This window comes from Diaphorina citri, unplaced genomic scaffold (assembly GCF_000475195.1).
Source record: "Diaphorina citri unplaced genomic scaffold, Diaci psyllid genome assembly version 1.1 scaffold1270, whole genome shotgun sequence".
In the NCBI taxonomy this organism is placed as follows: Eukaryota; Metazoa; Arthropoda; class Insecta; order Hemiptera; family Psyllidae; genus Diaphorina; species Diaphorina citri.
Window position 1 is genome coordinate 35944 of NW_007378699.1, and position 12822 is coordinate 48765.

The 12822-nt window shown below is 40.6% G+C and overlaps 1 protein-coding gene across 1 annotated transcript; it reads left to right on the forward strand.

Moving 5' to 3' along the window:
• Positions 1-5351: 5351 nt before the first annotated feature.
• Positions 5352-10069, forward strand: LOC103515083 (V-type proton ATPase subunit E-like; the record flags this gene model as incomplete). The annotated part of the gene is made up of 4 exons (XM_017446495.2): positions 5352-6009; positions 7296-7407; positions 8738-8898; positions 9971-10069. Coding segments are annotated over exons 1-4 (627 nt in total), but the record flags the coding sequence as incomplete, so codon positions are not given.
• Positions 10070-12822: the final 2753 nt, after the last annotated feature.

The following is a 12822-nucleotide window of genomic DNA, read 5'->3' on the forward strand; positions in this document are numbered from 1 at the left end:
GGATTGTCACTGAACATCTGCTCTGTAAGGATTGTCACTGAACATCTGCTCTGTAAGGATTGTCACTGAATATCTGCTAAGAGTAACGGTGGTTTTACCCACCATTCGGCGACAAGCTATTTGCCAACTCATTAACCTCAGCCAACCTGAGTAGGACCGGGAAAAGCCAGCTGCACGTGATTGCCCAGAGGGTCACTCATCTGGATACCAACCACGACACTTTGTTTAACTTCAGTGATCCTTTGGGAACTGGTACATTTAACTTGCTTCCTCCACTGGCTCTACCTATATATATAAAATCCAAAATCTTGTTTAGTTTGAGATAATGGTCAAGTACGATATCATACATATTTCTAGACATGGTCTTCACTTGACTGGAGTGGATTATGGACTTGATTCTATTCTAATCTATTCTGTTCTGTATTCTATTCTATTCCACTTATTCTATTCCATTGATTCTATTCTAATATTCTATTCTGTTCTGTATTCTATTCTATTCCACTTATTCTATTCCATTGATTCTATTCTATTCTGTTCTGTATTCTATTCTATTCACAGGTAAACCCACTGGGTACGATCGGGTGCGCGGCTCGGAGATCGGGAACAAGGATTTCGAGCTCGAAGTTCTGGAGGAGGCGTATACCACGGAACATTGGCTGGTTCGGATCTACAAGGTGAAAGATTTGCCAAACCGGGGCATCTGAGGCGGTTAGGAGAATCGCTAAACTGGTGTGACCCCGCCCCCTTCTCTGTCCCTCGGGGTGCACCCAAAAATCTCAAACAGGAGGGCGCGGGTTCGATCCCAGCCGAGCTCCGTGTCAGAACATCAGCCTACCTCTTGGTCTTCCTTCTTCTTCGATCTGCAGATTCTGTGTTTCCTATTCCCAGCCGGTCTGTACTTTTGCTTCTCCAAGCTTACCGATGCCAACATCTTCCTTATTTTGTACGGAGTTACGAGTATTTACTTTGCTGTAAGTATTGTTACTTGATATCTCTAAGGATTGTCACTGAATATCTGCTAAGAGTAACGGTGGTTTTACCCACCATTCGGCGACAAGCTATTTGCCTACTCAGCCAACCTGAGTAGGACCGGGAAAAGCCAGCTGCACGTGATTGCCCAGAGGGTCACTCATCTGGATACTAACCACGACACTTTGTTTAACTTCAGTGATCCTTTGGGAACTGGTACATTTAACTTGCTTCCTCCACTGGCTCTACCTATGTATAAAAAAAAGGGGTTGTTTTCAAATCCAAAATCATTTAAATCAAGAATTATTGTGTTGAATCTGAGTGCTTCACAACTTTTGGAGATATCACAGCAACACTAAGAAAAGATTTCTATAAAACAAATTCTTTTTACTCTGGTAATTTCGCCACAGGTCGCTACTCGATTAAAGTAGGTAGTCGATTGGTATAAAATCTAAAATCATTTAAATCAAGAATTATTGTGTTGAATCTGAGTGCTTCACAACTTTTGTAGATACCACAGCAATACTAAGAAAAGATTTCTATAAAACAAATTCTTTTTACTCTGGTAATTTCGCCACAGGTCGCTACTCGATTAAAGTAGGTAGTCGATTGTCTCTACCTATAATACACATAGATTAAAAATAATAATTTCATAAACAGGGTGTGATGGTTCGTCTTATGTTGGTGCTGGCCCCGGTCATGTGTATCCTATCCGGTATCGCTGTGTCCACCCTGTTATCCACCTATATGCGAGAACTACACGTGACGTCAGCAGTAGCCAATGGAAAGCCTGAATATCACAAGAAACAACACAAGCGAGTCGAGAACAACTTTGTGTTCAGATCTGAGGTAAGTGTGTGTACACATGGTATTTGTATACTTTTCTGAAACACCCTGTTTTTTTTTTCTTCTTTTCTTAGTGAATCAAAACTGCTGTCCTTAAATTCACACAACAAAACAACCAAAGATCAAAAGACATACCCTTACCTAAAAAAAGATGAGATTTTTCATCACCCTTTTTATTTCATAGCAATAAAATCACTACCACATGAGTATTTCAGACTCAAATTGTCGAAGCATGCCTATAGCTTATCCCGGATTTAATGAGAGATTTCACTAATGGGAGACTTTTTAATGATCGAAAAAGGAGTCTTTAATATTTAAAACTAATTTTGGATCATTAAAGGCTCATTTTTGGATCATTTAAAATTCTCCCCATTAGTGAAATCTCTCATTAAGTCATTGGTGAAATCCACCATAAACCACAAGTCATAATAAATGAACAATCTTACAAAAGTTTAATATTTGACTCCTTTATTAGGAGGTTTACTATCAAGTCAGAAGTGTTTTGGTATTATATTCGTATGTATGTAGGTTTCAGAGGTATTTATATTGATGATTGAAACTTTTGTTCGTTTTCGTTTATATGTTCGATTTTTGTTTTCTTCTGTGTCACGGCTTCAGAAACACGGGTTGGTTTTTATTGAAAGCCAAACCTACCTACCTACTTTTCATTACTACTTTTTTTTATCAAAAAAATATATTTAAGTACCTAGGTATTTAAGAAAAATAGTATCTGACTTTGTACAGTATATTTCCCATATTGAATCATAAAAAATCCAATATTCTACTCCCCCCTCCCTCTTTTTTTTTTGAGGATTTTTTTAAAAGGGATTTACCTTTTTAACGTCACTCTGTCATCTGTGTATTGTGTAACAAAGTTTTTTAGTGACAGGGGGGATCTCACCCCCCATTCAGCGACAACCCACCTATTCACATTAATCTCATCCAGCCTGAGGGGGGCTGAGAAAAGCCAGTAGCACGCGACTGCCCAGATAGTTACCCATCCCGATGCTAACCACGCGCAACGTTTCTTAACCTCAGTGTTCCATTAGGAACTGGTACATTTACCGTGTTTTCGTTGCTGGCTAGAAATTGATTTTTACTATTATTTTTCTTTCTTTTGAAGATTTCTTCTTTTTGTGAAGAGCTTTATTTGATGGTAGGAAATTACATCCTTACACAATATACACTAAGGATAAAAAAAACTTACTACTTGTGATTGCTCTTTTTCTCTCATAATTTACACTTAAAGTGGATTTCACCAATGACTTAATGAGGGATTTTACTAACGGGGGAATTTTCTCTGATCCAAAAAGGAGTTTTAATGATCCAAACAGGCGTTTTTAAAAACTCCTCCTTTTTGGACCATTAAAAACTCCCTTTTTGATCATTGAAAATTCTCCCATTAGTGAAATTTCTCATTAAGTCAATAGTGAAACCCACCATTAGTTTTATGATTTTTTTACCTATAATTTCTCCTTTTGTTTTTGTATAAACGAAATATTTCCATTTTTATATAAACAATTTCTTTAGAAAGATTAAATTAACCCATTCATTTGTGATGGAAAATACTTGAGAGATCTATAACAAATTCTTTGTTTGGTTGTTTTTTACTTTCCTTATCCTATAGCTATAGGAAGGAAAGTAATGTATAATCGTGTCAAATTTTCGATGGTCAGTTTTTAGTGCCAAAACACGTTTTGAGGTCCCTAGAGCCTAAATCCAAAGTTTCAGCCAGTGTGTCTGTCTGTAAACAAAATATCTCGAGAACGGTAAGAGCTAGAGACTTGAAATTTGGTATGTTTCCGTGTGTGTGTCTGTCTGTCCTTCTGTCTGTCTGTAAACAAAATATCTCGAGAACAGTAAGAGCTAGAGACTTGAAATTTTGTCTGTGTGTCTGTCTGTAAACAAAATATCTCGAGCACGGTAAGAGCTAGAGACTTGAAATTTGGCATGTAGCTGTCAAATGTGACAAGGATGCGACACGATTACACGAAACATTTGGTTAAGATCGGTGCAGGGGTTAGCGGCATTTCGGCCGCTTTTTGGCGGTTTTTGGCTTTACTGACTAAAGGGTAAGAGATATCGAAAAAGTTACAACAGAACACCCCCCCCCCCCACTCACCTATCCGGATACCAAACACGCGCAACGTTGCTTAACTTCAGTGATCCATGGGGAGCTGGTGCCTTCAACGTGCTATCTCTTTTTCATAAATTTATTTTAAAAGGGGCACGACTTCGAATGTCATTAGCCCCATGTGCCCCGTGCTATCTCAACTGGCTACACACATAGGTAGGTACATACTGTAAAAGTGGACTTATCAGGTTTAGCCAGAGTAAGAAATAGGAATCATTGGAATTTTAAACTGTTTGCGAAAATTGCGCCGTCGAACTTTTCACTCGTGTCTTGTGACTTTTAAACATAATTTGGACAATAATGGGATTCATAAATGGTCCAAAATGTATTACAAAGCAACAAAGTTCTGAAAGTTATTAGTCTTGTAAGTGCGACCCAATTCTATCATTGTATCTCCGATTTACTGAATTGCTTTTGTGTTTCTGGCATACTTCGAAACTAGTAATGAAACATAATTTTGCTGTAATTTCTTTTGACAAGGACACACAAAAACGTTGATCTTTTTGGCCCAACTCCTTTGACAAAAGACTTTCGACCTCAATTTTTTTATTCCTCGAATCTCAATAAAACAGGCAGAGTAAGTCAAACTTCTAATCCGACGCACCTGGAACTTTCAGACGCAAATCTTTAATAATAAAAAAATTTAAAGTTTTCTGACGCAAATCTTGAAATTATCGGACGCAAATCTACAAAAACCTCTGGATTCACCTGAAACTTTGCGACAAATCTACATTGCGACAAATCTTAATCCTAGAAACTTTGCGACAAATCTACATTCCGGTCGTACCTGAAACTTCCGAACGCAGCCGACATTTTCCGACCGCCCCCGACACTTCTCGGCATGGCGTTAGACGACGCAGCGGTGGAAAAGCAAATCGAACGCATGGTGGCGTTTATCCAAACCGAGGCGGACGAAAAGTTGGACGACATCCGGCGAAAAATCGAAGAGGACTACCAGATCGAAAGAGAGCGAGTAACGCGAGACGGGAGTGGGGCCAGGCAAACGATTGCTCGGATGGTCGGTTGCTCACCCATCCGGATACCAAACACGCGCAACGTTGCTTAACTTCAGTGATCCATGGAGAGCTGGTGCCTTCAACGTGCTATCTCAACTGGCTACACACATAGGTAGGTACAAGTACATACTGTAAAAGTGGACTTATCAGGTTTAGCCAGAGTGAGAAATAGGAATCATTGGAATTTAAACTGTTTGCGAAAATTGCGCCGTCGAACTTTTCACTCGTGTCTTGTGACTTTTAAACATAATTTGGACAATATTAAATGGGATTCATAAATGGTCCAAAATGTATTACAGAGCAACAAAGTTCCGAAAGTTTTTAGTCTTGTAAGTGCGACTCAATTCTATCATTGTATCTCCGATTTACTGAATTGCTTTTGTGTTTCTGGCATAGGTACTTCGAAACTAGTAATAAAACACAATTTTGCTGTAATTTCTTTTGACAAGTACACACAACAACGTTGATCTTTTTGGCCTAACTCCTTTGACAAAAGACTTTCGACCTCGATTTTTTTATTCCTCGAATCTCAATAAAACGGGCAGAGTCGGTCAAAGTTCTTTCAATAAACTTCTAATCCGACGCACCTGGAACTTTCAGACGCAAATCTTTAAAGTTTTCTGACGCAAATCTTGAAATTATCGGACGCAAATCTACAAAAACCTCTGGATTCACCTGAAACTTCCGGTCGCAATTCTAGATACTCTCGGACCCAATCCTAGAAACTTTGCGACAAATCTACATTCCGGTCGTACCTGAAACTTCCGAACGCACCCGACACTTCTCGGCATGGCGTTAGACGACGCAGCGGTGGAAAAGCAAATCGAACGCATGGTGGCGTTTATCAAAACCGAGGCGGACGAAAAGTTGGACGACATCCGGCGAAAAATCGAAGAGGACTACCAGATCGAAAGAGAGCGAGTAACGCGAGACGGAAAGGCGAGCGTGGATGAAGAATATGCTAAGAAATACCGCCAGGTAGAGCTTCGGCACAGGACGGACTGTTCCAATATTAAGAGCGAAGGACGGATGAATGTCATGAGGGTAAGTTTTATAAATTTGGTCCTTCGCGCCGGATTCAAAATTTGGTCCTTTGGGCCGCATCGATATTTTGAATCGCTTCCAGTTTCAGTTTTTTTTTTGGTTTTTCCGCTAAGAAATACCGCTAGGTGGAGCTACGATACTCATCATCTCTCCTCTCTCTCTCTCTCTCTCTCTCTCTCCTTCCCTTACTCTTCTTCTCATCCCCTTCCCCTCTCCTCTTTCCGCTATCCTGAAAGGTGAAATTTCATGAATGGTCCAAAATGTATTACAGAGCAACAAAGTTCTGAAAGATTTTAGTCTTGTAAGTGCGACTCAATTCTGTCATTGTATCTCCGATTTACTGAATTGCTTTGGTGTTTCTGGCATACTTCGAAACTAGTAATAAAACACAATTTTGCTGTAATTTCTTTTGACAAGTACACACGAAAACGTTGATCTTTTTGGCCTAACTCCTTTGACAAAAAACTTTCGACCTCGATTTTTTTATTCCTCGAATCTCAATAAAACAGGCAGAGTAGGTCAATCTTCTTTCAATAAACATCTTCTAATCCGACGCACCTGGAACTTTCAGACGCAAATCTTTAATAATAAAAAAATTTAAAGTTTTCTGACGCAAATCTTGAAATTATCGGACGCAAATCTACAAAAACCTCTGGATTCACCTGAAACTTTGCGACAAATCTACATTGCGACAAATCTTAATCCTAGAAACTTTGCGACAAATCTACATTCCGGTCGTACCTGAAACTTCCGAACGCAGCCGACATTTTCCGACCGCCCCCGACACTTCTCGGCATGGCGTTAGACGACGCAGCGGTGGAAAAGCAAATCGAACGCATGGTGGCGTTTATCCAAACCGAGGCGGACGAAAAGTTGGACGACATTCGGCGAAAAATCGAAGAGGACTACCAGATCGAAAGAGAGCGAGTAACGCGAGACGGAAAGGCGAGCGTGGATGAAGAATATGCTAAGAAATACCGCCAGGTAGAGCTTCGGCACAGGACGGACTGTTCCAATATTAAGAGCGAAGGACGGATGAATGTCATGAGGGTAAGTTTTATAAATTTGGTCCTTCGCGCCGGATTCAAAATTTGGTCCTTTGGGCCGCATCGATATTTTGAATCGCTTCCAGTTTCAGTTTTTTTTTTGGTTTTTCCGCTAAGAAATACCGCTAGGTGGAGCTACGATACTCATCATCTCTCCTCTCTCTCTCTCTCTCTCTCTCTCTCCTTCCCTTACTCTTCTTCTCATCCCCTTCCCCTCTCCTCTTTCCGCTATCCTGAAAGGTGAAAGAAGACAGTGTTGGAAAGATCATCGAGGAAGCAAAAGGCAGACTGTCTGACATTACAGAGGATCGCACAAAGTACACCGAGATACTCGAAAAACTCATTTTCCAAGGTGAGTTGAAAGCTGAAAGATTTGGCAAACAAAGTAACACACAGCTGGTAACTTAACTTACTCACAGCTTTATTTTACTAGCTCTAGATTAGAGGTTCTCAAACTGGGGGGCGCGCCCCAATTTGATTCTCGTTTTGTTAGTCCATAAAACCCATAGATAAAAATAATATACCGAGGGGTTCGGTAAGGTTAGGGGGGGCGTGAAAAAATGAGAATATGCCCCAAGGGGGCGCCATGCAAAAAAGTTTGAGAACCACTGCTCTAGATGTTAACCTAGATGATTTCCAACCCAGAATGTCTTTTAGATGCTGGTACACACGCTCGAAACTTTTTTTTTTTTTTTTTTAAGAGGTTTGACAGAGGGAACTGTAACTGCTATGGTCTTATCGTCCCGAAATCGAAGAGAGGAGGAAGACAGGATAGGAGAAAGCCAGCCGTTCCGAGAACGAACATTATCCCATCAGGATAAAATCCGCCCCGGGCGGGAATCGAACCCGCGGCCTAGCGCTTATAAGGCAGACGCACTACCAACTATTAAGCTAACTAGGCTGGCTCGAAACTGTTTGTTTATTAGGCTATCACGTCCACTTCTAGGTCCAATGATCTCTTCTATCTGAGTTGGCGAACACAAACTTCGGATAAGATTGTGTTGCTTCCTCCGACTCAGCTCTGGCATCATTGAATCTTGAAGGTGGATCCTGTACTGGTAGCGATGATATTTGTCGTAGGGATGATATTTGTTACCAAATACCATCCCCACGACATATATTATAGAATAGAATAGAATATACCTTGTTTATCCTGCCATCAGAATGAGACTGAAAAGTCCCTTTACTCCCGCAGTCTAAACAAGGTCTTGTATATTTCATAAGGCCTTAGGTATAGTTTAAACATATGTAAATAAAAAACTGTGTTTAAATATTAAAAAAAATGGGTAGTAAGCTTATAATGGGTAGTAAGCTTATAATGGGTGGTAAGCTTATAATGGGCAGTAAGCTTATAATGGGTAGTAAGCTTTTAATGGGTAGTAAGCTTATAATGGGTAGTAAGCTAGTAAGTCTTGGCATTGAAGGCTGTGATCCCCACAAAAGTTGCGCAGAGACTCTCCAGCTTCACCACAAATCATGGATTTATCCCAACCCCCAGGTGTCCTCAAGTTACTGGAACCCACTGTTCTGATTCGATGTAAAGAAAATTTTAATGGGTAGTAAGCTTATAATGGGTAGTAAGCTAGTAAGTCTTGGTACTGAAGGCTGATGTGATCCCCACAAAATTTGCGCAGAGACTCTCCAGCTTCACCACAAATCATGGTTTTATTCCAACCCCACAGGTGTCCTCAAGTTACTGGAACCCACTGTTCTGATTCGATGTAAAGAAAACGACCTGTGCATTGTGAGGCAACTACTGCCGCTAGTAGCTAGGGACTTTGAGAATATTACGGGATCCAATCTTACGCTGCTGATCGATTCTGAACAGTACTTACCACCTGAGGTAAGCGGACAAAAAAATTGGTAATAGATGTAAAAGAAATAACTTATACTCTTCACTGGGTTAAGTTATTATTTAAGTTATACCTATCTACTCTTCACTGGGTTAAGTTATTATATAAGTTATTTCTTTTACATCTATTGTTATGGAACTTCACAAAGTTACTGAGTCTTCTATCATGAAAAAAATTGGTTTTATTATTTTTTTTCTTTTTTTTTTTTTAAGAGGTTTGACAGAGGGAACTGTAACTGTTAAGGTCTTATTGTCCCGAAATCGAAGAGAGAAGGGAGACAGGATAGGAAAAAGCCAGTCGTTTCGAGAACGAACATTAGAATACCTTGTTTATACTACCAGCATAGGACTGAAAAGTCCCTTTACTCTCGCAGTCTAAACATCTAAACAAGGTCTTATATATTTGATTGGTAGGTATCCTTAACAATTTTGTTTAGTTTGAGATAATGGTCAAGTACTATATCATACATATTTCTGACTGGAGTCAAGTGAAGACCATGTCCAGAAATATGTATATTAGGTATCCGTTCAGAATAAAATCCGCCCCGGGTCGGAATCGAACCTGCAGCCTAAGGCAGACGTGCGGGGTGGATTTTATCATAAACAGACAAGGTTCGTTCTCGGAATCTCGGAACGGATGGATTTATCCTAACCTGTCATCCTTCTCTATTCACTTTCCGGACGATAAAACCTTAGCCTCCTTAGCAGTTACAGTTCCCTGTATCAAATCTTTTTTACTTTCCTTATCCTATAGGAAGGAAAGTAATGTAATCGGGTCAAAATTTCGATGGTCAGTTTTTAGTGCCAAAACACGTTGGTCGAGATAGGTGCTGCGGTTGGTGGTATTTTGACCGCTTTTTGGCGGTTTTTTCAGCTATACCGACTAAACAGTTAGAGATATTGTAAAAGTTTGGCTATAAGAACAAGAACACCCAAAATAAGCATCATTCAATAGGATGAGGAAAGGTGTGTGATGTTCACACTAGATTTTTCTAGGTAATTATTATGATTTTTAGCTGAATTCCCTTTTTTCAATGTTCTCCTTGATTGATTTTCTTCTCAGATTTCAGGAGGCGTAGAGCTTATCACCCCCGATGAGAAGATCAGAGTGAACAATACGTTGGAAATGCGACTAGAACTGATGGCCCTACAAGCTCTGCCCGTAGTTACAGTTCCCTCTATCAAACCTCTGAAAAAAATCATGAAGTAAAAACTTAAAAACGCATTGCATTTCTATCAATAATTTTTTGACATTGAACCAAGTTATAACAAATTCTTCTTCTTTTCTCAAAAAAAAAAAAAAACTCACTTCTTTCTGTCAATAATTTTTTGACACTGAACCAAGTTATGTCGAATTCTTCTTCTTCTTCTTCTTCTTCTTTTTCTTCTTCTTCTTCTTCTTCTTCTTCTTCTTCTTCTCCTCCTCCTCCTTCTTCTTCTCCTGCTCCTCCTTCTTCTCCTCCTCCTTCTCCTCCTTCTTCTTCTCCTCCTCCTCCATCTTCTTCTTCTTCTCCTCCTCCTCCATCTTCTTCTTCTTCTTCTTCTTCTTCTTCTCCTCTTCCTCCTCCTTCTTCTTCTTTCTCTCCTAAAAAAACGTGACTTTCTTGTCATTTGTGTGAGAAAATTGAAAATATTTTAATTGATTTTTTCTTCTCCCTTTCCTTTCCCTGTGTAAACACAACATTGGAATATTATTTGATATCTGGCAGAGGGGAAGATTGATATCTGGCAGAGGGGAAGATTGATATCTGGCAGAGGGGAAGATTGATATCTGGCAGAGGGGAAGATTGATATCTGGCAGAGGGGAAGATTGATATCTGGCAGAGGGGAAGATTGATATCTGGCAGAGGGGAAGATTGATATCTGGCAGAGGGGAAGATTGATATCTGGCAGAGGGGAAGATTGATATCTGGCAGAGGGGAAGATTGATATCTGGCAGAGGGGAAGATTGATATCTGGCAGAGGGGAAGATTGATATCTGGCAGAGGGGAAGATTGATATCTGGCAGAGGGGAAGATTGATATCTGGCAGAGGGGAAGATTGATATCTGGCAGAGGGGAAGATTGATATCTGGCAGAGGGGAAGATTGATATCTGGCAGAGGGGAAGATTGATATCTGGCAGAGGGGAAGATTGATATCTGGCAGAGGGGAAGATTGATATCTGGCAGAGGGGAAGATTGATATCTGGCAGAGGGGAAGATTGATATCTGGCAGAGGGGAAGATTGATATCTGGCAGAGGGGAAGATTGATATCTGGCAGAGGGGAAGATTGATATCTGGCAGAGGGGAAGATTGATATCTGGCAGAGGGGAAGATTGATATCTGGCAGAGGGGAAGATTGATATCTGGCAGAGGGGAAGATTGATATCTGGCAGAGGGGAAGATTGATATCTGGCAGAGGGGAAGATTGATATCTGGCAGAGGGGAAGATTGATATCTGGCAGAGGGGAAGATTGATATCTGGCAGAGGGGAAGATTGATATCTGGCAGAGGGGAAGATTGATATCTGGCAGAGGGGAAGATTGATATCTGGCAGAGGGGAAGATTGATATCTGGCAGAGGGGAAGATTGATATCTGGCAGAGGGGATAATTGATATTTGGCAGAGGGGAAGATTGATATCTGGCAGAGGGGAAGATTGATATCTGGCAGAGGGGAAGATTGATATCTGGCAGAGGCTTAATAAACCCATCCCAGTTAAACCCTTAATAAACCCGTCCCAGTTTAACCCTTAATAAACCCATCCCAGTTTAACCCTTAATAAATCCATCCCAGTTTAACCCTTAATAAACCCATCCCAGTTAAACTCTTAATAAACCCGTCCCAGTTTAACCCTTAATAAACCCATCCCAGTTTAACCCTTAATAAACCCGTCCCAGTTTAACCCTTAATAAACCCATCCCAGTTTAACCCTTAATAAACCCATCCCAGTTTAACCCTTCATAAACCGATCCTAATTTAACCCCTTCACGAGATCCGTCCCGTAAATGGGACAGTTTATTTTATTTTCATTTTTTATTTGCTCCAATTTTTTAGGCCGGGGTCTGGCAAACTCTAATTCACATAACTATAGGTATCTATCACTTACCGGGAGAGAGAGAGAGAGAGAGAGGGAGAATGATCCCATAGAAAAGAGAAAAAGAAATTTTCAAGTGACCATCACTGCTATAAGAGCGTATGTGTGTGTGAGAGAGGAAAAGACATGAAAAGAGAGGGATACATAGGTACAAAGAGAAAGTGGAATAGAGAGAGAGAGAAAGTGGAAGAGAGAGAGAGAGGAGAGAGAGAGGTAGAGAGAGATAGATGACATGTTATGTGGTGATTGATGAAAATTCACATGACCAAGTCAAACCATCCATTAGCAAAGAAAAATGAGTAAGAGAGAGAGAGAGAGAGAGGGGGAAGAAGAAGAAAAATGGGAGACAGAGAGAAGAACATGAGTAAATTTCTCTCTCACTCACTCATTTTGTGTGTGAGACTGAGTGTGTGTGTGTGTGTGTGTGTGTGTGAGAGAGAGAGACTGAGTGTGTGTGTGTGTGTGTGTCCGGGTGGTATTTAGGGACCCCCCCAACTTGAGCTTCATGTTTCTCCTTTACTGTAGGCCGGGCTCCGAAATTTTGGACCATCCAACCCCCGGTACATCACCGTTTGGACCCCCCCTCGCCCCTCCCCCCCAGAATTTGGCTCCAATCAGAAGTCTTCATCTTCATCAGAACTTCTACGTGTAAAGGACCTCTAAACTAACTGAGCTCACAGGCATTTCGATATCCGGCAAAGATGATTGATATCTGGCAGAGAGGAAGATTGATATCTGGTAGAGGGGAAGATTGATATCTGGCAGAGGGGAAGATTGATATCTGGTAGAGGGGAAGATTGATATCTGGTAGAGGGGAAGATTGATATCTGGTAGAGGGG